This window comes from Petaurus breviceps, unplaced genomic scaffold, assembly GCF_028583685.1.
Source record: "Petaurus breviceps papuanus isolate PSGF00001 unplaced genomic scaffold, PetGlider_PUasm1.0 186, whole genome shotgun sequence".
In the NCBI taxonomy this organism is placed as follows: domain Eukaryota; kingdom Metazoa; phylum Chordata; class Mammalia; order Diprotodontia; family Petauridae; genus Petaurus; species Petaurus breviceps.
Window position 1 is genome coordinate 21,076,178 of NW_027185798.1, and position 23,817 is coordinate 21,099,994.

Consider the following 23,817-nt stretch of genomic DNA (forward strand, 5'->3'; position numbering starts at 1 on the left):
TCCCTTATCGAGGAGTCCCACACCACCGGTGGGGGGTAGGAGGCCTGGAGAAGCTAATTCCTCCGTTTCCCCTTCTGTTCAAGGAAAAAGTGGAGCTGGTTGGGAACAAGAGGGGCGCCCTGCTTTCCCGCCAGGAGCCCTCGGACAGATCCAGGTTTGCGGAGCGAACTAAGGATTGGGCTAAGAGCGAAGGGAGAGGTGCCCGGCCCCGCCCCTCCCTGCCCTGCCCCGCCCCGCTCTGGAGCCCGGCTCCGCCCTCACAGGTTGATGGCAGCGGCAGCTGACTCTGCAGCGAAGGAGCCCTGCCCGGCTAGGGAGAGAGCGAGGGGGTGCCGGGGCCTGGACCCCTCTGAGCCCGTGCCGGAGGCGAGCCTCCGCCCGAGTACCAACGTCCGGACGCCCTGAGCCTTGAGTCCGCTGCTCCGGCCAATTTCCGTCTGCAGAAGAGCCGAAGCAGCGAGGGGACCCCCACCCCCAACACCCCGACCTCCCGGCCCGGCAGCCCACACCCTTCCCTCGCCGGCCCCACTGCCGGCCGGCTCTGCACCAGGTACCGCAGCCCCGCTCCCAGTCACTACAGGGAACCAGGACCGGGGACGTTGTCTGTGCCACCCCCTGCACCCCCCGAAATATTCCTTAGCCACCGGAATCCCCTCCCCCACCCCCATCGCCCCAGTAGCTTGGGTCACAGGACCCGCCGGGGTGGAACAGAGGGGAGCCCATGGCTATATTAGGACAGTGGCCCAGGCCCTAGGCCCGCAGGACCCCACCCCATCCCGCCCGCACGAGGAGCCGGAGCAGGTGGGGGACAGGCCTGCGGATCAGGAGCTGGGTAACTACAGAGCAGGGAATCCCCACTCGGGCTATCCGTGCGCGTCCCTGGAAAGAATGGCAGATAGGTAGATGGCTTCTTTCCCCTGCTCTCCCTCCCTCAAATCTGAGTTGGGGGGAGACTATGTCCCAGACGCCAAGAAACACACCCGCACCCCGAGTCCTCTCTCCCTTTATCAGTAGCCTGGAGGTCCTTGATGAAAGAGACGGAGTTAAGTGGGGCCTGAGGCTCAGCGTGTAGACAGCTTGGGGGAGGAGTGCAGCAGGACTGGACCCGAGAAAGGTGGTAGCAGGGAAAGCAGACAAGCCCGGCTCTAGAGTCAAAGTCCCTGAAATGGCAATCCGCCTCTGTTGCCTACCTTAACACCTTATGTGACCTTGGGCTCCCCTGGGCCTCAGTTTCCTCAAATGTAAAAGGAAGGGGTTGATCAAGATGATTCCTGTAATCCTAAGAAAGGGCATGGTTGGGGGTGGGGAGTCACAGGGAGAGATTATTCCTCCTGAGGGAGGTTTCAGGACTTTGGAAGGAGCCAGGGGAGGAATGAAGAGAAAGACAGATAGATGAGGTTCCTAAGAGAAGGGCAGACAGTCATAGGCTCATAGAACTAGACCTGTACCTGACGTCAGAGCCCATCTAGGCCACCCCTCCTATTTTACAATGGAAGAAACTGAGGTGCATAAAAGTTAAGTGAATTGTCCAAGGTCACACCACTAGTAAGTGACAATTAAGAGTTGGTATTTTTAGTATGGGAGAAAAAAAGAGTTTGGAAGGGCAGGAAGACATAGGAAAGAAGAAGGAAGGAATAGGAAAAAGAAGACTAACTCCAGATTCAGATCTTTGTGACCTAATCTCAAAGATAAATCACTTGTCCCTTATCTAGGATGTATAATCCTCATCTGTAAAATGAGAGCCTTGGACTAACTATGCATGTCTTTCCGCTATCCACACTGTGCTGCAGAAGAGATAGAATTCCTATTCCGCACCCACTCCCTATTTCCTTAAGAGAACAAGAAGAGGTTAGCTAACAGTGAAGCAGGTAGGATTTACATTAGATATCGGAAATAACACCCTGTTCTATAGGAAAAGGACAGCCCACTATCTCCCAGGATGAAGCAGATGAACCTGAGGGAAACCAGATCCTTGGGCAACAGCTCTGCACCTCCCCTGCAGGCTTGAGCATTAAGCCGATGGCTGAGATGGGGACCTGGTGCCTCTTCCCTCTCTCCTCAGGCCATCTGAATCAGTGGAGTGTGTGGCCTTCCGTGTACAGCCATCCTGGGGCTTGGGAAAGGAAGATGGGGTGGGAGGAAAGGAGATCTCCACACATGCACCCTGGGAGGCTGAACACCTTTCCAGGGAGTTCCCAAACCTTCCCCTTCACATAGTCAATGAGCTTCCTGAATATATTACTGAGGGGAAACTGAGGCATGAAAAAGAGTCCCCTGTTAATGGGACTGGAACTCAGACACTCTTCCTCCCACTCATAACGGTCCCAGTTTGGATTAGTGGTTGATTCTCTGGACGTCTGTTCCAGCCTTAAAGCCCCTGGCTACCTGCCCCTCCCCTCACAGAGTGTGAGTCCCTCTGCTCTGTTTTCCTGCCTTTTCCATATTTCCTGTCACAATTTTGCCTCCTCCCCACTCCCCCAGACCCACGACAGATCCACCCAGCATCGGGAGGATAGAGGAAGAGGGAGCCGGGGACCTCCCCAGGTACTAAAGCCCATCCCTTATCTTTTCTCCCAAGCCCACCTCCCACACTCCTCTCAGCCATGAGCCGGCGAGTCGTCCGGCAAAGCAAGTTCCGGCACGTGTTTGGCCAGGCCGGGAAAGCCGAACAGACCTACGAGGACATCCGAGTGTCCAAGGTCACATGGGACAGCTCCTTCTGCGCGGTCAACCCCAAATTTCTGGCCATCATCGTAGAGGCTGGAGGGGGCGGAGCCTTCATCGTGCTGCCCTTGGCTAAGGTGAGGGGGTCCAAGCTGTCCAGGGCGGGGGAACGGGGGAGGGGAATAAACCGGGGAGAGATCGGGAAGTCCAGACCGTGCTGTCTCCAGAAAAGATGAAGAGATGCTCTGGGGCCAGGATAGCTCCGTTTGGATGGGACCAGACTACTAGCGACTGCTTTGTTCCCTAGACTCTTCCCTCCCCTCCCTTCTCCCACCCCTAAAGAGAAAGGAAGGATGTGGAAGTAGGAGCTGTCCATGTAGAGTTAGACCAGAGTCTGAATCCCAGCTTGGTCATTGCCTGTGTGACATTAGGTAGGGATTCCAGTGCTAGGAGAGAGACCGGATTTCATTGGTATCAGAGACTCCTAAGAAAGTAAACTCCCTTTACCACCGAAGATTGGTACCTGCTCCTGCCTTGGGCACAGAGGTTAACTGACTTATCCAGGGTCACACAGCCAGAGTACCAGCAGAGGCAGGTACTGAAACTTGAGCTTTCCTGGTTCCAGGACTGTCTCTTTCCAGTGCCCTGGCTCTAGAACATAGAACTATGTTCGATTGGATGGCTTGTTTGGTTCCCTGTTCTGATGCCTCACTGCTCTCTTAGGTAGGTAAAGGGTAGAACACTGCCTTCCTTTTCCTGGTTCTTCATCCCTCCGACTCCCAGAGGGAATAAGAAACATTGCTCTCCATGGCGTTAACGCCATTCAAGGGGTGGGCTTGATGCCAAACAAAATCCTGCTCCGGGTAACTCCCCCATCCCAGCCATCCTGGGATCTCAGGGGCTGGAGGGAAGCACATGGAATATGAAGGTGTTAGGGGCTCCTTAACAGCACTGGGAGTCAGAACCTTAGGAAGATTTCCCTCTCAGAATCACACTCCCTCAGGCAGCTCTGGGAAGCAGCGAGAAGACTGCGGGTTCTGAAGATAAGCTGTCTATTGTCTTCCTGTTCTCCCTGAGGGATTCAACAGAAAGAGGCAGGACCATGGGCATACTGGGCCCTGAGACCATGGTGTACTGGACCCTGGGATCAGTGGAGGGCCTTTGTGGGGAGTTTGCTTTTCCTAGCTGATTGTGCCATGAAGTAGAACCCAGAGCAACCAGTGAGGCTGGGGAACCTGTTTGTCAGGGAACCAGTAGAGAACTAATAGGGCTGTGCATATCACCCAGCAGAGGACACAAGGGAATTATCATCCTGGGGGTACAGGTGGAGGGGAAGGTGCAGAAATGCCTCTAGCTCCTTCATAGTCAGAAGGTGAGAAGGCAACCTGTAATGAGGGCCAGACCCCTCCTCACTTGCCAGGGAAAGGTCTTAAGCCCAAAGGTCTTGTACCCTAGGGCTAAGTGGTAGGCTTTCTCTCCTCTGAGAAGCCATCAATTCCCCTTTGTGTGAAAGGAAAATCACTTCCCTGCGTCAGGATTCTGCTTTCTCAACATAGCCCCTGGGCCTTGAGGAATGACTGTGTCCAGTCCTAGCCCCACCCTGCTCTGCTGAGATTCAGCTCCTCAAGGGCATGCCCTTGACCGGGATTCCAGCCCCGTCAACTTGGGGGCAGACAGGGGAAGAGGAGTGCAGTTGTTGAGGGGAGGTGGAGAAGGGAAAGATGCAAAGACCTTACAATAACCACTGACTCACATGTGGACAATGGAGTCACTCGCTACCCACGGCCAGAGCTCAGGTTTCATTGGGCAGTACACAGTATTTCTCTTGTCCCTTCTCTCCCTCCCCCCCCCACACCAATGTCTTGCCCAAGCAAGACAGCTGCCTCCCTCTGCTCCTCCCTGACACCCACAGGGCACCTGTGTCCTCCCCTTCCTCCCCCTTGGCTGAGTCACAGCCAAGGATGAGTACTGCCCATGGGACCCCTACCCAAATGCTTGTGTTTTGGAAGTCAAATAACTGGTGAACAGAGGACAGGATACTGGGTTTGGGGTCAATGGCCCTGGTTTCGAGTTCCAACCTAGCCAATAATTAACTATATCGTGTTAACTTTGGGCAAGCCTCAAGTTCCCTCTTCTGTAAAACAAGGAGAGTTGAACTCAGTGGTCTCTAAGATACTCTCAATCCCCAAATTCTATGGTCTCTTTAAGGGACTTCTAGACCCTGGCTGCTTCTTGTCCCTGACTCTCAAGGGAGCTCCAGAACCCTTCCCACTCCCCACAAACCACCTAGACTTTGGGTCCTGGATGTCCAGAAAGAGACATGAGTTTTAACTCTGACTGGCATTTACTAGGTGACTCAATAGAGACTTGGGGTCAGAAAGACAGTCCAAATCCTACCTACATTAGCTATCTAACCCTGGCCTTCTCAGCCTCAGTTTCCCCATCTACAAAATGGGCCTAATAATAATACCTACAACCCAAGATTGTTTTGAGAAACAAATGATATAATATGTATAAAGCATTTTGAAACCCTTCAAGCTCTTATCAGTTAGTAATATGACTTCAGACAAGACAACTCAGGATCCTCCTTCTGCTATAAAATCAGACAAGATGATCCTTAAATGTCCCTAACCACTCAGTCTGACTGTGATTTCTTTTTTTTTCCTACTTTTTTTCTGTGATGGAAAGGGTCCCTCACCTCAAACCAGGATGGGATCCCTAAGGGAGGGAGATGAAGCACAGAAAGGGAGTTAGGGGAAATTGAGGAAGGGAAGCTGGTCGTGACCTGAAAATCCCATCTCTGAAGGTGAGATGGAGGAAGGAGAAGTCCTATGGAGTCCTTGGATCGGTTTCCTAAAGGAGGGAGGGGAGAGGAAGAATTGAAATAGATGTCTCACCCTATTAATCAATCAACAGGCATTTGTTAAGTTACTACTCTGTACCAAATACTGTGTGCTAAATGCTGGGAATATATAGACAAAGGGCAGCCCCTGCCCTCAAGAAATTTACCTTCTAAAGGGGGAACCAACCTGTACATTTTTAAGCAGACAGAGAATTATAGAAAATGAATGCAAGTTTTGTTAGAGGGAAGAATGGCCCTAGACATTGGAGCATCAGGAAAGTCTTTCTTGAGAAGGTGGCCCTTGAGCTGTCCCTCCAGCGGGACTCCCAAAGAATGAGCAGGAGGTGGGTATGGTCCATCTCCCAATTGGTTCTTTGACCTCCGCAGACAGGACGTGTGGACAAGAACCACCCTACAGTCAATGGACACACAGCGCCTGTGCTGGACATAGACTGGTGTCCCCATAATGACAGCGTCATTGCCAGTGCCTCTGAGGACACCACTATCATGGTAGGGGGGCAGTGCCCCTTTCTCACCCCAGACAACCATGGGAACAGGGTGGGATGGAGTGTGACAACTCAGGCAGGGGAGGCAAGGGAGGTGGGGTCCAGGAGCCCCCAACAAGGCTCAGGAGCTATTTTGAGCCCTATTACTTTGTGTCGGGGCTGGAGCTCTCTTCCTCCCAGGGTGCACCACAGTCAGCACTAATTATATCCACAGCCATGAGGTGGGGGTGGGGAAGGCTTGCAAGGGGGAGACAGAGCCCCGGGTAACTGGAGCCAAGCGGAAGAGTTGGAAAGGAGGTGACTCAGGGAAGGCACCTGCCCCCACTGGGATCTAAACAGTTCTTGCCCCACTCCTGGCTGCCACTGAGGGCCCTTAGCCAGAGCTCTGTCTCTCCCCTCCTGGGCTGGGAGTCAGAAGGGCCAGAACCTGGAGGCAAACAGCCCCACTGAGCCGCAGATGGCCCAGAGAAGGGTCTGCCTTCTGCCCTGCTGTGGAGCTGAGGTGCTTCGCCTTCTACTTGTCACCTCCCCCTCAGAGGTCGTGGGGTGCAGCAGAACGGGGGGGGGTGAAGTCCTCAGAGCTAGGCTCAAATCCCGGCAGCCCGGCACCACAGAGGGAAGGGGAGGCTCACATCCTGCCTCGGACATGAGCTGTGTGACTCAGAGTCAATGTCCTCATCTGCGAAATGGGCTGACAATGGTGTCTGCCTCCCAAGGATGTTTCGAGGAACACAGGAGATGACATGCACAATGAACTTTACCCCCAAAAGAGTCGCATAGATGTTGCCCGCTTATTATTCAATTTTAGTTATATAGAATTAGTTTTGTTATTAAGTAGTTCTTACCTATGTGACTTTGGAAGTGAGGGGGCTGGACTTACAGGGGATCTTCCAGCCTTTGATCCTCTGATCCTTTGACCCCTGCCCGCTACCCTTCTGTGCCCAGAGGCTATTGGGGGCTCACTGGGCTGATGCCATCCCCTCTTCTCTCACCAGGTATGGCAGATCCCAGACTACACGCCAGTCCGGAACATCACAGAGCCCATCGTCACACTGGAAGGCCACTCCAAACGTGTGGGCATCCTCTCCTGGCACCCCACAGCCCGGAACGTCCTGCTCAGTGCAGGTATGATCACTTGGGAACAAAAGCCTCAGTCCCGCTGCCCCTGCCTTGGCATAGCCCTCCAAAGGTGCACCAGGCAGGGCCCAAGGAGGTGGGGAGGAGAGAGCCCCCCAGTGTTCATGCCCCAGACTTCTGGGAGAGGAAAGCCAGCTAGCCATCTCCCTTTGATGCGGTGCCTACTAACCCTGCCACCCGCACTGCCCCCCACACAGCCCTGTGTCGGTGACAGCTGTGGCTCTTCTTGGGCAGGAGGAGACAATGTTATCATCATCTGGAATGTGGGAACAGGGGAGATGTTGGTGAGCCTAGATGACATGCACCCCGACGTCATCCACAGCGTCTGCTGGAACACCAATGGAAGCCTGCTGAGCACCACCTGCAAGGACAAGACCCTGCGAGTCATCGACCCCCGGAAGGGCCAAGTGGTGGCGGTGAGTGAGACCATCCCCTGCTCCAGGACCCTCCGGCCCCCTGAACCCCACCCTTCTCACCCACCTCCCCCTGGAAGCCAGTACTTTTGACCTCCTAGCCCCGTGATCCCTTGCACATAATGCCCTGACTCCTAGTACCCCCAGGCCTCTTCTCCGCCCCCCAGCCCTGATCCCCCCAGAAGCAGAGCCTCCAGAGTCTGATCCCCAACCCTCTCTAATACTCCTCTGACCTCCTCAACACCCCAGATCTTTAACACCCCAATCCTTCCTGCTCCCAGCCCCCTGACTCTTCTATCACCCCAGCCCTGATCTCTGACCCCCTGCCTTCTCCAGCAGTCAGTCCCAAGGCTTCTGATGCCCCCAGCACTCAGTATTATGACCCCCAGCACCTTGGCATCGAGCCCTCAGACACCCTAAAATTCAGCTCCTTAACTCACCACTTATTCTCTAGCATATGGCCCTTCCCTTCTCTAGTACCCAGCACCTCAAACCCACTTGTCTTTCGGCCTTTGGCCCATCCCAGCCCTCTGCTCCACTGGCACTCGGCCTCCTAACTCTAAGCTCTCTGACTCACACAATGCCCACCCTTGGATTCCTCCTTGCCACCCTGACCTCTCATTCCTCTGACTCTCTCAGCCTTCTATTTCCCTAGATCCCAGTTTCTCAGACCCCAGTCTCTCTATCCAGCTGACTGCAAGCATCTTTCCACACTGACAGCTCCCTCTCCTCATACCATACCATCTCCTTCACCCATACCCCATCCCTAAGATGCCCATATATGAGGAAGACCTCTGGACCTAGAGTCCAAAAGACCTGGGAGCCCCAATCCTGGCCCTGCACTTCACTGGTTTTGTTCCCTTGGGCAATCACCATTCTGAGCCTCTCTTTCCTCATCTGGAAAGTTGGGGAGATGACTGTGCTCCAATGCCCTGCACAGCAGGAGAGGCTGTGAAGGCCAGATGAGACCTTGAAACATTCTATAAGTGTTAGGAGCTCCCAGCACCTGTCCCCACTAGTGCCCAGCCCTGAGACTCCCTGATCCTCTCACCCTCTGACCTAGCACCCAGCCTTCAGATCCTCCTTGTGCCCAATCCCTCTGCCTGGCACAGAGCCCCCTAACTTTCTATCTCCCTGAGACCCCTAAAACCCACCTGCTGGTGCCTCTAACAGCCCCTGACTCTCCAGGCTTCTGCCCTCCCAACCCTGTACCCAATCTTCTGACCAACAGTTCTTTGGTCTCTCCAGTGCCCACATCCCTAACCCTCCAGTCCTCTATGTTCCTTAGGAGCTAGATCCTAAGCCTTCTGTTTCCCTAGCAGCCAATCCCTGGCCTTCTGAGCTACCTGGCATCTAACCCCTGACCCCCAGGTTTCTGCTGGCCCACTTGGCACCCAGCCCCTGACCCACAGCCTTCCCCTGACTCTATCCCAGCTCCTCCCTCTTTCCCTTCCTCTGCTCCCTACCCTAATAGGGGGTTCTAGGTTAGATGCTGGGATCAAGGGAATCAGGGAGTTAGCTCTTCGGGAGGTCAGGGGATGGGAGTGGGAAACTTCATCCTACCACCAGCATCCAAGTGAGGCCAGCAGCCCAGGACAGTCCCTCTCTCTGACCTGACAACCTCCCAGCCTCTCCAAGGCATGCTCAGAGCTCTGCTCTTGTAAGGGAGGTACATCCTCCCTTCTCGGCTCCATCATCTTCCAAACCTGGTCCCCATCAGCCTTAGTGATCAAGGTTGGTGCTTTGGTGCTCAGTCCCTCTTCCCAGGCCTTTGGCAGTGAGATAACTAGGGACAGGGCAGCTAGCTTGACCTAGAGTCAGGAGAGAGCCAGGTTCAAATCCTGCCTTTGTGTCATTGTGGGACAGTCACTTAAGTGCTCTGAGATTCAGTTTCCTCACCTGTAAAGTCCCTACCTCACAGGGTTGTTGTGAGGGTCTAATGAGGTAATGTATGTAAATTGTTGTATAAACACATTAATTAACTCCTGCCCCAGCTCCAGCCTGCTTTGCCTCCTGAGAGGCCCCTGGGTCGCTGGCCTCCTGCATTAACCCTTGTCATCAGTGTGCATGCATGTTTATCCATGCACACATGTGTGGCATGGTGTGGCATGTGTTATGTTTTGGTGGGACATGTCTTCATTCTTCCTCATGTGTTTTGTTTCCATACCTGGGGTCCTCAGGCCTGTGTGTGTGTGTGTGTGTGTGTCTGTGTCTGTATCTGTCTATGTCTGTGTGTGTGTCTGTGAGTGTGTGTCTGTGTGTGTATCTGTGTGTGTATCTGTGTGTGTGTGTTTGGGGCAGATGTGGATATGGGGGGTGAGAGGGAGGCAGGGAAGGCGGGCTGCTCTAACCCCCTAACCCTGCGAGCAGGAGCAAGCCCGGCCTCACGAGGGTGCCCGCCCGATGCGGGCCATCTTCACCGCCGACGGGAAGCTGCTTAGCACCGGCTTCAGCAGGATGAGTGAGCGGCAGCTTGCACTGTGGGACCTGGTAGGATAAGGAGGAGAGGTTTGCTATCTCTGGCCCCTGGAACCATGCCAGGCCACCCTGGCTTCAGGGGGAGCCTGGGGGATCATGTTGGGAGAGAGCAGGGGCAGAAAGGACAGTGCCAAGGCAGGGGGAGCCCACCCCATGCCCTCACATGAGCAGGAGGGGCATTGGGCCAAAAGGCCCCCCTCTGAATCTGCCATTCAGGAGGATCCCGAGTGATCTCCTGCCAGAGGGACCTGCTGCTGGGGGAGCACATGGAGTCTGCTGGAATTAGGACCTGCTCCTGGGGACTCTCCTCCCCAACCCCCCTCATCTTTCCAAGACCTCAGGGTCCTCCCTCCCCTCCAGGGTGGTAAGCTGGATAACACTGTGCTCCTGTCTCCTTCCCCCTTCCCTGCTCCCACCCCCATTTTGCTCCCCTCCCCCAGGAAAGGTTTGCTGCCCATGAAGGGATGAGGCCCATGCGGGCCGTCTTCACACGCCAAGGTCACATCTTCACCACGGGATTTACCCGCATGAGCCAGCGTGAGCTGGGCCTGTGGGACCCGGTAACGCAGCTGGTGGCATGGGGTGTGTGCCCCAGGGACTGGGCATCTTGGGTGGGCAAGCACACCTCCCCCTCCTGGGGCTCTGGGGGCCCCAGATACACATACCTAGATCCCTGCTGGATTCAGAGTCAAAGGATCTGGGTTCAAATACTGACTCCACCCCTCAGTGGTCTCTGAAGTCTTTTCTAGTCATAAAACAATGATCCCATAAGTCACTTAACCTCTCTGGGCCTCAGTTTCCCCTCTGTAAAATCATAGAATTGGACTAGATGGCCTTTGAGGTCTCCTCAGCTCTACCTCTGACTGGTTCCAGTTCAGGTCTGGCCCTGCCTTCACATACCCTAAGGGAGGGATGATGGGAGCTGCTACCCTCTTGACTCCCCCTCACCCCAACCTCAGCCCCCAGGTCCTCTGAGGGCTCTGTGTAGCTCAGCCCTCCTTCAGGCTCCACCTGCCTGGCGATGCCAAGTCCCCAGGGGATGGTGTGATGCTGTCTGCATGGAGGGGTGGGGGAAGAGTGGGGTGCAATGCTGAGTGCTGGTGGGAGAATGGAGGACAGTAAGGGGAACACTCCTGCCCAGAGATCATCCCCTGCACCCTACAGCTCTCCTCTGGGAACTCTGGACAGGGGACAGAGTCGGAAGCTGATGAATCCCAGCTTCACCCTCCTGCGTCAGCTTGGGCAGGGCCTTCTCCTTCGCTGGGCCTCAGTTTCCTCATCTGTAAAATGGAGTCTTCCAGCTGTAGCTCTTATCAATCAGCCAGCATGCTGGGGGCACAGGGTTGGGGGTGGTGAGTGGTGTGGGTGCCAAGAAGGGTGCTCTGTGCTGACCTCTGGTGGTCGCTGGCAGCCTTGCAGTTGAGATGCCCACCAACTCCTACGGGGCAGGGGTGCTGATGCCAGAGCATGGGCAGGTGGTCAAGGGGGTAGGGCGGGGCTGGTCACAACCCCTGTGCTCTACCCAGAACAACTTCGAGGAGCCCATGGCGCTCCAGGAGATGGACACCAGCAATGGGGTCCTGCTTCCCTTCTATGACCCCGATTCCAGCATCGTCTACCTATGTGGCAAGGTGAGGGGAGGAGACGGCCACTGTGGGGAGGTGGGAAGGGGCAGCATGCCATCTGCTCCTCAGTGTGCTGCAACCTGGAGATGCAAAGGAAAAGCAGCAAGCCCTGCCCCCAGGAGCTTGCTATGCTCTTGGGGGGAGAACTCGTGCCTGTGTGGGCTCGGGGTAGGGGTCACTGCTCACTCCCCATCTCTGTGTCTTGGTTTCTTCCTTTGTAAAATAGGTTAGATTCATTGTCCCTCCGGCTCTGGACACAGGATCCTGGGACCCTATGATCAGATCCCCTCCAGGGTCTTATGAACCTCCCCCTCTTCCCCCACAGTCCCCCAAAGGGGACGAAGTACTTCCCTTAAGCCCACTCTCTGCAGCACCATAGTGTAGGAGGGAGAGTAGGGGATTTGGACCCAAAGGATTTGAGTTTGGGTTGTGACCCTGCTACTTGGTACATGCCTGACCTTGGTTCAGTTATCCTACTTCCCTGGACCTTGATAAAATGAGAGGTTGGGGCTGATGAGGGAGGGCTGAGGTCCCTTTCAGCTCTAGACCTGAGACCTTGCAGACCAGCAGATAAAGAATGGGACTTCTGGGCAGTGAAATGGGGATAGTCATGCTCCTGGGGAGAGGGCAGCTTGGAGGGAAGAGCCCAGTCCCTGATGTAAGGTGGGCTTTGCAGGGGGACAGCAGTATCCGGTACTTTGAGATCACCGATGAGCCCCCCTTTGTCCACTACCTGAACACCTTCAGCAGCAAGGAGCCCCAACGAGGCATGGGCTTCATGCCCAAGAGGGGCCTGGATGTCAGCAAATGTGAAATTGCCAGGTCAGACCTTCCCTTCTCCCTCCCCACCCACAGGATGTCCAGCCTGAGAGCCCCAGACACACACACACATATATGCATGCATGCACAGACACACACATCATGGTACAGTGAAGTCTTAGATGTGAACTCAAAGGACCTGGGTTCAAATCCTACCTGAGTGACCTTGGACAACTGATATAACTTCCTTGGGCCTCAGTTTCCTCCTTTGTAAAATGAAGGACTAGAACTAGCTGGTCCCTGAGTTTCCTTCCAATTCCAAAGTTCTGATTCCCTGAGCTCCCTGAACCTTGGATTCTTCTGTAAAAATGGGGGTGAGATATTGGACTGAGGGATGTGACTTAGGTCACTCCCCATTCTAAATAAGTGATCCGATTAGATCAATCAGCAAACATTTATGAAGCAGAGGCTGTCTATATGAAGACACAAAAATGAAACAATCCCTGCTCTTGAGGTGTCGAGATTCTATGGGGAGAGTGATCCTTTACTGGGAGGTGGGGGAAGGAGGATGCCCCCCTTCCTGGGCTAACTCGTTGCTGAAGCTAAGATGGAAGAAGGGTAGCTGGGGGGTGTGTGGGGGGAAGGCTTTCTAGAGTTGGTGAGACCTCACCCTTCACCATCCTCCAGATTCTACAAGCTGCATGAAAGGAAGTGTGAGCCCATCATCATGACAGTACCCCGAAAGGTGAGGAATCTGGGGGTTCCCTTGGAATTGAGGGGGGATTCAGACATTTGCCTCTTTGAGCCTCAGTTTCCTCACCTGAAATAAAAATATTCAAGCTGCTTATTTCACAGGATATTTGGGAAGAAATGCTCTGTAAACGTTTGTGGTATAGTATGTAAATATTACAAGAAATAACTAGCCCCTCACCTTGGGAGAGTCTCTCAGAGCCTAAAGCAACTCTCTGAGACCGGGATCTTTGGATTCCTTGGGAGAGATTGGAGGGGCGGGGGGCTATGAACTTGAATGGGACCAAAAAACCTACATTTTTATTTTCCACTAACATCTCATTGAAATTGTCCATTTTCTTTAATTATGGATTTTCAGAAAGCTCTTTTTGTTTAAAAATTGATTCTGAGAGCTTCAGCAGGCTGCCCAAGGGGTCCATGACAAAAAAGGGGGCAGCACCCCCAATCTAAGACAATATGTGGTGCTGTTCTGACTGGGATTAATAGGGAGAATGAGTGCCTTGTGGACAGCTCTTTGGAGGCCTTGAAGCCCATAAGACCAGGATCTGAGCCCCACTTCTGATGTCTGTGGGTGACTGTGTAGTCCTGCATAAGGCACTTAACCTCTTGTCGCCCTGGGCACGTTTCAAGCACTTATTGTAGAGAAAGGTGGCAACCTGCGTTGGTGGATGGAATTCCTCATCTGGGAGTTCACTCTGTTGCCAAAATCAGATGCCCAGTCCCCATCCTTGTCCCTAGTACTATAACTCAGGAGGACATTGCCTAGGGTTGTAGGACACTAAAGATCCCCCCTTGGTGTGGTCAGATTCAGGAGGCTCACCTTCCCCCTCCCCGTCCCTTCCCCATCCTGTGTAGTCAGACTTGTTCCAGGATGACCTGTACCCTGACACGCCAGGCCCCGAGCCGGCCCTGGAGGCAGATGAGTGGTTATCAGGCCAGGATGCGGACCCTGTGCTGATCTCGCTGCGGGATGGCTACGTTCCCCCCAAGAGCCGAGAACTTCGGGTCAACAAGCGCAACATCCTGGATGTCCGGCCTCCTGCTGGGCCTCGTCGAAGCCAGTCTGCCAGTGACACCTCCTTCTCGGTGAGCTTGGGCCTATGTCAGAGGGACCCTGACCGCTCCATCCTTGTCCTGAGCTTCCCCTGGCTGTGCCTCAGTTCCCCCTCTATTAAAAAGGGGGGGCAGTTAGCCTAGACATCTCAGGAGGCAGCGTGGGGCAGTAGTGAGAACACTGGTCTGGGTATCAGAGGCCCTGGCTCAAATCCTGCGTCTGACCTAAATCATGATCCTCCTTCATTAAGTCCCACTTCTAACACTTCACCAGCTGCCTGTCTGGCTCCCACAGTCTTCCTCCACAGAAGGGTGGGGGCAGGGGTTGGAGGAGAGGACCTCTCAGGTCCCTTCCAGGTGGAGATCTCAGATCCTGAGAGCCACTTGGGGAACTTTCCTGCCAGCCCTCACATTCATGGTCCCCCAAATCACTTCCTTCCCAGACCCTCACCTCAGTGGGGAGCAGAGATCTTTCTGATACCTCATATCCTCTCACCTTTCCCTCAGCAGCAGCAGCAACAGCAGACCCTTGAGACGCTGCTTGAGGAAATTAAGTCCCTTCGAGAGAGAGTCCAGGCTCAGGAAGAACGAATCACAGCCTTGGAGAACATGCTTTGCGAATTTGTAGATGGCACTGATTAGCTTGCGCCCTCCCCAGTCCCCATCTCCTGCTCCCACCTCTGTTCCTCTAACCCCAGGACGGGAGGGGAGAGCCTGGGGTAGGGTTGAGGTGGCCATGAATTCAATCCAGGGGACTCCACCCCACAGAGGGGAGGGTGAAGAAGAGGAGAATGCTTTCCCCAGCTTTCAAATGGGGAATGGGGTATGAATCGTGGCCTTTTCCTTGGGGGTCCGCCTCTGAGAGAGGAGCTTAGCCCCTCTCAATGGGACATTCATCCCCAATGTTGCTAGTCCAGAGAAGGACTATGTAGGAAGGCAACACTTTATACTCTCTGAGGGGTGGGGTTTAGCGACATTGTTACCAATCAGTCAAAAAGCATTTAATAAGCTCCTACTGTGTGCCAGGCAGAAAAGACAAAAATGGAAATATCCCTGTTCTCAAAGAGCTTACATTTTTTAGAGAACTCTTGGGATGTGAACTGAGGACAGAAGAAGGACTGTGGAGGCCAATAGAGTTGAAAGTGGAATTTTTAGGCAAACCCTCATGGTAGAGTCAGCAGAGAGGAGACGTGATCCAGACACACCTTTGGGGAATTTGGTGGCTAGTGGGGAATGGCCCCTCCTGCCCTGGATTTTCCCCCTCCCTTTCCTTTCTCTCCCCAGCCGATATAGGGGTTAGATGAAACCTGGGGAGGGAGAGGTTTCACATTCAGTAGTAGTAGATCAAAGAAGGCAGAGACTTTCTATTTCACCACTGAAGGGGGCAAGGGGGTGGGGGGTTCTCTGGGATGTACAGGTGGAGAAAACCCCACAGGAAGGATGGAAGCCTGAAGAGACTTCCCAGGTCCCTCACCCATGGTGGAGAACCATCCCCTCCTCCATCTCAGATCTCACCACCCATCTCCCCATAGCACATGGGCTCCTATCCTTGTGTGTGAAGGCTGCTCCCCCCTCCCCCCCACACACACACCCTCTTTCTTCACACTAGGTTAGGTGTGAAGCTATGGCTTGGAATGAAGCAGATTCTCCACCCTGTCTCTTGCCCCTGTTTGTCTCTGCCCCCCCATCATGGGCTCTGATGTTTAACAAGGAAATTGTGGAGGATCGAAAAATTAAATATTTTATTAAATACTCAGCCTGGGTCTAGTGTGTATATTTGTCTGTGGACCAGAATCAAGCAAGACAGTGAGTCTGAAGGCAAGGTGTCTGGATGAAAAGGATGGAATTTCCATCCGCCTGACCCTATGCCCACAGCGGCTGCATCTCCTACGGAGGGATTCAGAAGGAGCTGGCGTAACTGGTCCTCAAGTCCTGGCGCCTATGAAATGTTGGGATGCTGCGTCTGCTGCTTGCTTCCCTTCTCATCCCACATCTGGGGCATCCTGCCTAGTTCTGGGTTCTCCATTTTAGGGAGGACAAACTGGAACCACACCAGAAAAGTGAGAGCATTCGAAATCATGGTCCCCTGGAGGGAATAGAACGTTTGGCCATAACAGGCTTGGAAGGGGAAGAAAGACATTCGTCTTTAAAGCTCCTCAAGGCTTTCACATGGAAGGATACAGCTTCATTCTGCTGAGCGCTAGAAGGGACCAGCTGGTGGGAGATAATAGCAAAGCTTTTCTTAAATGGTTCAACATAATCAATCCTGTCCCAGGATTCCTTGGGGGGAACAGTGGACTCCTCATGGCGAACTGGAGAACCACCTGCCACCGCCACCAGCGCCATACCTGGGGCTTACTGCTGTGTTGGGGTAGTTGGGCCAGAGGGCTTCTAAGGTGCCTCCCAAGAATGGCCCCTCTCTCCCCTCCCTCCTTGGGGAGAGTGAGGCCAGACCTCCAACAACGCTCGCACATTCGGGGAGAGCGCCCAGCCTCCTCCTCCGCCTCCCCATGGGCTTTTCCCAATAAAATCAGTCTTGGGAGAACTGCCAGTTTTAAAGCCTTTTTGTTTGTTTTGTTTTATTTGTGTCTTTTCTGCTGGAGTGTCCCTGGCCCAGGGTGGGGGAATGACAGGGAGAGGTGGGTGGGACAGGAGGGTTCAATCTTGTTGCTTTTTTTGTCGTGTGTGTGTGTGTGTGTGTGTGTGTATTTGGAGTTGTCTGGCTGGGCAGGCCCTTCTCACAGTGTGAGCCAGTCCTTTGGGGATTGGGGGGGAGGGGGGGTTGTGTGCATCGGGACCCTTGCCCGGGGGTCTGTGCTTCTTGGGGCTGGGTGGGGAAGGGGAGAGCAGGGAGGAGTTAGCACCATTGGGTGGAAGGTTTCTGTGGTTGCACCCTCAGCAGGGGTGGGGTGGGATAGCAGCAGCTGGTGGGGGTAGGGGCTGGGGAGGGGGCATGTGGTGCCAGGGGGCATCAGGAGAGTTGGGTGTGACCCCTCACACACCACACCTCCACCGCTACCATCTCAACCTCAGATCTCATGACCTGGGCTCCGCCCATCCTCTGAGACTCCAGAGGGCAGCCTGGGCCCTCCCCGGCAGTGAGGAGGGGGCACCACGTACGGTGGGGGTGACACTTTACCCTCCTCCCTGCTCTTGCAGCCCATGATGGAGGGGCAGAGCTGGACCCCAGGCATGGGTTCCAGCGTCGTGCCGCGCCACCTGGGAGAGGTCAGGGCCACCCTGAGAACCACGAGGGGTGGGGAAGGGGGAGCTGGCTGCAGCGCCCGAGGCGCCCAGACCCAGCTAAGTGCACTTGACTCAGGGAGGGGTCGAGGGGGGCCAGGCCCCTCTGAGGTGCTGGTTTGTGTTGGGGCGGAGCACACGGGTCGGAGCTGAGCACCCCTCCCCCCCAGGGGGTTGGGCCAGATATGGAAAGGGGTCTGAGAACATTTCCCCGGGGCAGAGTAAGCAAGCAAGGAGTCAGTATTGGGGCAAAGGGGCCAGGGCTCAGCCAGCCTCCTGCTCACCCATCCCTCCACCCGTCTAAGGTCCGAGCTGTCCCCCTAGTGCTGCTCTGGGAAGGGTACTTGAATCACGAGTGGAAGTGGGACAATGAGAGGCTCACCATGCCCACCTAGGGAAGGACTGGGGGAGAAGCTGCTCGGGGGTCGGTGGCTGGGGGCGGGATAGGGCAGGGCACAGCCAGCGAGGAGCGTATCAGAGCCACACTGCCCTGGGGCCACAGTGTCCCCGGACCCCGCCAGGTGCGCTCAAGGCCCTTCTGCTCTGGCCCTCCTCGGTCTGCCAGGCCCTTCCCCCACCCCAGCACCTCCCTTCGCCCATCCCATGCCCCAGTCACCACCTCGGAATTCTGGTCACCCTACACTGTCCAAGGTCCCCAACTTTTGACCCCAGTGCTCATGCGGCACTACCAGAGGCTCGGTTCTGAACCCCTCCCATTCCCCTTCCTCCCAGTGGCTCAATCTGAGTACGGGGATGGGCTTGAGGTGGGGGGAAATGTCCTTCCCCTCCCCTTCAGTCGCGTCCGGTCCCGCCCTCCACCAAGCCAGTGGGGAGGGCTTGTCCTGGGCTCTGACCCACAGCGGGCATCCCAGCCGTAGCACCCTGCGGATCGGTCCCCATGAGGCTGGAGGCGGAGGGCCCTGCCTGGGGAGTGGAAGGGGGAGGGGGAGGGGGGGCCACGGGGGCTACTGCTCAGTCAGCGACAACTGAAGGATCCTTTTGAATTCTTCCTCCTCCTGGCGCTCCCGCCGTTCGGCTTCCTCCTGTTCCTGGGCCGACAGCTCCATGGCCAGACGAAGCTGCTCATCGTAGCTAGGGAAGACGTGGCCGGGGCCGCCAGGGCTGGGGGCGGAGGCTGGGGGGGCCGGGGGGCCGGGCTGCCGCTGGGGAGTGTGTTGGGGGGGCCTGTGGGGAGAGGAGAATGATGATACATTCCAACTGGCCCTGTCCTTTCGGCTCTCTCCGTGGGGGAGGCCAGAGGAACAATGACCAAGACCCCACCAGGTCATGCCAGGAACTTCACAGGCCACTGAAGCCAACCCGCCCATTTTACAGAGGAGGAAACTGAGGCCCTAGGAGCTTTAGAGGTAAAGCTAGGTAGGGCCTCACAGACCAGCTAGTCTAGCTCCCTGGTTTTTTTTTTTTTTTACACTTGAGGAAGCTGAAGCCCGGAGAGAGGAAGTGATTTGCCCAAAGTCCAGTAGCTGGGAAGCAGGAGAAGGAGAAATTGAACCCAGGTCCTCGGACTGGAATCCGATCCAGAATTCTTTCCCTTACATTAAATTGGTCCGGGGACATTCTGACCTTTGCCTAGGCTTGGGGAATTTGTCTGGCCTTCTTTTGAGAGGCTGCCCCAACCTGAAAAGGTATTTCCACCAAAAGCCTTGGGAAGGGGGACCCTCCTCCCCCAGCACCTGGGCTTCAATGGAGCACAGCCTGCCTAGGGTATGGGGAGGGGGGTGCCCTGGGGCTCTAACCCCTTTGCCCTGCACTGTGGGCAGAGAGTCAGGCACCCTGGAGGGTCTGGGAGAGAAATCCCCAATCCCTCTCCCCTACCTTGGGGCCACCCAGGGCTTTGGCTGAAACCCCAGAACTCCCCCTTGGCCCCACCTGGTGCCCTCTGTCCCTCTGTCACTGACCTGTCTGGCCTTCGGCCTTCCTGGGACATGGGGTGGGTGCCAGGCTTGCTATTGGTCAGCGCTTCCCAGATGGTGACCTGGGAGAGGGGGCACCGGGCATGTTAACCTGACCCTGAAATCACCCGCCCCCCTCCCAAAAAACACACTACTCCTTTCCCATCCCCAGCATAAGGCCTTCTGGGCTTTCCCCCTGAGGGGGTGGATAAGAGGTGGTGGGAGGCAGAGGGCAAGGATTGGGGAAGGACTGACCCACTCAATCCCTGGGTCTTAGCTGATGGATGGTGTGATCCCATAGAGTGCCCTGCCTCCACCCCAGGCCCAGGAAGAGGCTGAGCCAGAAGTGGGCACTGCCAGCTGGGCACACCTGGTCATATTCACTGCCTGCCTCTAACAGGCTCTGCTGGATTGCAAACTGCAACAAATCGTCCTCTTCCTCTCGGCCTGGCTCTCTCTGGCTGCCTAGGACACTGTACCCCCGGGGCGCCTCGAACAGGGAGGGTGCGATCTCACAGCCTCGGCATGACGCTAGGCAGGGGCCAGATCAGGTGGTGGGGAGAGAGAGACACACATGAGTAGAAGAAGGACCAGGATTCACAGGGAGGTACCGTAGGGATCATCTAGCCCCACCCCCTTGTTTTATGGAAGAGGAGAAAGGCCCAAAGAAAAGAGCTATTCAACATTAGAGTTAGGATTTGAACCCAGTTCCAGGCCTGTAGTCATCTCACTCTACCACCCTGGGAAGCCCCACTGGTGAGGGGTTCCTTCTGTGGCTCAGATTCCCTCATATCCACACCCCGCCCCCAGAACCACACCAGGCATCTCCAGCGCTTTGGGCAGTGAAGACCAGGGTTCCCTAAGCTGCTACGGTGGGAAGTCGGGAGCATGGGGTGGGGTCAGGGAGAAGAGAAGGTGTCTCACTCATGGAACTAGAGCTGCTGATGCTGGAGTTGTCACTGCTGGGGGATGGGGCTTCACTACTGGGGCTGCCTCGGACAGAAGTCACAGGTTCGTCACAGCCGTTGAGGTTCCCAAAGGTGATTCGGGCATTAAGGATGTGGAAGATGGGGATTTCTGAGAAGGGAGAACAGCTGCTGAGAGCATCCTCCCCACCTTCTCTCATGGCCCATCTTGATGCAGGCTCCCTCCACCCCCCAGTCTGACCAGTGCAATCCCACAGCCTTGGCCTGGCACTGGATAGAAAGGCATGGGTCATTCCCTTAGGGCGCACTTACGTAGTACCCACTCTATACCAGATGCTGTCTGGAAATGAGGAGGACAAGACAAAGATCCTGCCCTCAAGCAACTTGTGTTTTCCTAGGCTTCTGATTCCACTGGCTCAAAAGGTCAGATGGAAGGGACGGTGGAGGTCATCTACAACCCCATTATAGAGAGGAGAAAACTGAGGCTCTGAGAGGGAAGGGGGTGGGGAGGAGAGAGGGAAGGAGGGAGAGAGAAGAAGAGAAAAGGGGAGAGAGAAAGAGAGGAGTGAAAAGGGAGCAACAGAGAAGGGGGAGAGACAGGGGTAAGGGAGGAAGACAGGGACAGAGATGGGGAGAAAGAGCAGAGAAAAGGGGGAAACAGAAGGAGGGAGAGAGTCAGAGAGAGACCGAAATAGAGAACAGAAGAGAGAAGGGGAAGACAGAGGTGGGGTGTGGGGAGGGATTGAGGGAAAGAGGAGAGAGAGCGCCACATTAAGATGCCCTAAGGTGTGGAAGCAGAGCTTGTGTGCTCAGCACTCCTCAAAACCCCTTGACCTCGGGCTGGGCAGGGGGACAGAACGGAATGGACAAGTTGGCAGGGGAAAGAAGAGAGGCACACTCACCAATCTTGACAGGAAAACCAGGAGGCAGGCGCAAGGTGATGAAGTCTCGGAGCTTAGCAAAGAGGGCATTGCTGATGGCCATGAGGTCAATGATGGGAGCCACCTGCTCACACAGGGACAGTGGGTGCTCCTCACATAGCCATAGCTTGGCTTTGAACCTAGGGTGCCAGACCCCCAAGGTGAGGTGGGGGATGGAGATCTTAGGGAAGGAAGGGCCACCCCCTCAACTTATCCTCCCCCTTCCCCCAACCCCTGCCCGATGTCCCTTCTCAAGGAGCCAGCCCCCTGCTTCCTGCCATGCTCTGAGCCTGGGAATCAGGGTGTTCTCACTTCTGGGTCTTGGTGGTGAGCTCCATGGGCCGCCCCATGTCCCGGTTACCAAGTTCGAAGCTGGGGTTGAAATATTCCTCTGCCGTGATGGCGGTGGGGTTGGCATGGCTCAGCGTCTGAGTGATCAGGGTCTGTGCCAGGAAATCAGTGCAATTCATTCCAATTCAAACAGCACATGTGTAGGATCCAGGGATCCTGGTGCCAATAATGAAAGAACCTCACGGGCATCTAGTCCAGCCCCCTCATTTTATTGATGAGGAAACTGAGGCCCCAGGAGTTGAACTGCCCTTCCCAAGATCACACATATAATAAGTGTCAAAGGCAGAATTCGAACTCCGGTCTCTGGTGTCAAAGTCAGTGCTCCCTCCATTTCAAGGCACTTTTTTTTTTATTATGGTATGAGAAGACCACAAAGAAATAGTCCCAGCCCTCAAGGAGTTTATGTCCTATTGTGGGGGGCGAGGGACACAGAGGTAGAAGATGGAAAAGCAGAGATGCAAATATGGCATAATTTGTGGAGGAAATGGTGCCGAAAGCTGGGGAATCGGGAATTACTTCTGGGAGAAGACAGGGCTCGAATTTGAAGGGAGTTAGGGGTTCCATGATGGGGATTTTGGGAGGGAGGGAATGCCAGACATAGGCCACAGCCTATAGGAAGGAGCCGAGGTGGAGGATGGGAGACGATGGAAGAGGAGCAGCCTACATTAGGCAGAGTGCAGGCAGACCATCCACAGCACAGGCCAATAAGGCCAGGGCATAGGGCGAGGCAGGCCGGGAAAGGCCTTAAAAGCCATAGCGTTGATAGTTTACCCTAGAGGCAGCAGGGAGTCTCCTGAACAAAGGAGTGTGGTCAGACCTATTTTAGGAGTATCAGTTAGGCGGCTCCATGGAGGACGGATTGGTGCATCAGACAAAAATCCCATCTGCACCTGCTGCGATCCCCACACTGGGCTAAGCACCTTCAGGGGCTAGGTCTCTCAGCCTCACCCAGTGTATAATCAATCAATCAACAAGTGTTTATTAAGGGCTTACCACGTACCAGGCACTGCACTACATGCCAGTATACAAAGAAAGACAAAAATCAGTCCCTGCCTTTCCTGCTCTCCAGACACCATCAGGCTAACGTAGCCTGTAGATATCCAGGGGTTCTGGATCTGAGGGGAGGGGAAGAGGAGGATCTTGAAGGAGGAGGGGAGGCCTAGAACAGAAAGTCTCCCCAATCCGTCCCTTCTGCCCTGCCCCCACACTCACATGGTCAATGTCACATGGTCACTTCCAGGCATGCGCCTCCCCAATATGGCACTCACCCCATTATTGGGCCCCCCGTGCTGCTCAGCGATGCCCAGGAAGGACTGCAGTGGGGTCTTGCTTCCTGCAAGAGACAGAGGTCTCACCACATAGGCAGGTATCACTTGTTCCTACCTATTCCCCTTGGCCCCCAAGCCCTGCAAAGTCCATGGCAGGAAATCAGAGACCAGGACCAGAATTATGCCCAAGGCAGAAAGCAGAAGAGCTGCCAAGGTCCCTCTCAACTGTGCTGTGCCATGGTTCTATCCCACACTGAGCAAGGCAGGCCTGGGAGCTGAGCAGTGTGTCCTTGGGCTGCCAATGATCAGTGGAGAGCAAAAAACAGCCACCTTCCACCTCCCCAGGACTGAGACAAACAAAAAACTACCAGCATGATTTTTAACGATTGTTGGCCATAAACAGTGACATTAATAACTGATGGGTATAATGCATTTGTCTTGGGGGCAGCATGGTACGGTGGATGGAATGCTGAACGTGAGAGTCAAAAAGAGTTGGGTTCCAATCCTGCCTCAGACACATACTAGCTATGTGACCCTGGGCAATTCATTCAGGGCAACCGCAGCAAGAACCTCAGTTTCCTCATCTGTAAAGCAGGGATAATAACAGTCTGTATCACAGGGTTGTTGTGAGGATCAAACAGGATAACAGTAATGCACTTCGAAAACCTGAAAGTGCTATGTCCATTTCATCTGTCGTTGGGATTCTCATTTTTATTTGGTGGGAGTTCAGGAAGTTTCCTCTGTCAGTCTATTGTGCAGGTGAAGAAAATTAGCATTTTCTATAACTAAAGAAAAATGTCAGGAAGTCATTAAAACTTTCTCTTCCTCTGTTTCCCCCAGAGTTGTTTTGAGGATCAATGAGGTCTATTTGTACAGTGCCTGGCTCATAGTCACCAATTAGTAAATGCCCATTTTCTTCCTTCACCTTTCATAGGCTCATTGAAAGCATCCTCAGGACAATTCCAGTAG

At 54.8% G+C, this 23,817-nt stretch overlaps 2 protein-coding genes across 3 annotated transcripts in view; one reads left to right on the plus strand and one right to left on the minus strand.

Annotated features, from left to right (window-relative positions):
- Window positions 1-15,983, plus strand: CORO6 (coronin 6). 2 transcript variants are annotated; one of them, XM_069089742.1, is made up of 11 exons: window positions 1-550; window positions 2,579-2,801; window positions 5,894-6,016; window positions 7,008-7,137; window positions 7,384-7,565; window positions 10,481-10,600; window positions 11,567-11,671; window positions 12,342-12,487; window positions 13,112-13,169; window positions 14,030-14,260; window positions 14,735-15,983. In XM_069089742.1, exons 2-11 carry the CDS (start codon window positions 2,604-2,606, stop codon window positions 14,867-14,869), a joined length of 1,428 nt encoding a protein of 475 aa, XP_068945843.1. In that variant the 5' UTR covers window positions 1-550; window positions 2,579-2,603; the 3' UTR covers window positions 14,870-15,983. The 2 variants fall into 2 exon arrangements, with proteins under 2 accessions (XP_068945843.1, XP_068945845.1); XM_069089744.1 differs by having other exon boundaries at window positions 14,738-15,983.
- Window positions 15,520-23,817, minus strand: part of ANKRD13B (ankyrin repeat domain 13B) — a 29,774-nt gene continuing 21,476 nt past the window's right edge. The window contains exons 9-15 of the mRNA XM_069089741.1: window positions 22,849-22,913; window positions 21,542-21,672; window positions 21,212-21,369; window positions 20,308-20,460; window positions 19,754-19,914; window positions 19,390-19,466; window positions 15,520-18,655 (exon numbers count right to left, since the gene is read on the minus strand). Of these exons, the coding sequence (XP_068945842.1) occupies window positions 18,436-18,655; window positions 19,390-19,466; window positions 19,754-19,914; window positions 20,308-20,460; window positions 21,212-21,369; window positions 21,542-21,672; window positions 22,849-22,913 (965 nt within the window). The 3' untranslated portion in view covers window positions 15,520-18,435. The remainder of the gene's footprint in view (window positions 18,656-19,389; window positions 19,467-19,753; window positions 19,915-20,307; window positions 20,461-21,211; window positions 21,370-21,541; window positions 21,673-22,848; window positions 22,914-23,817) is intronic.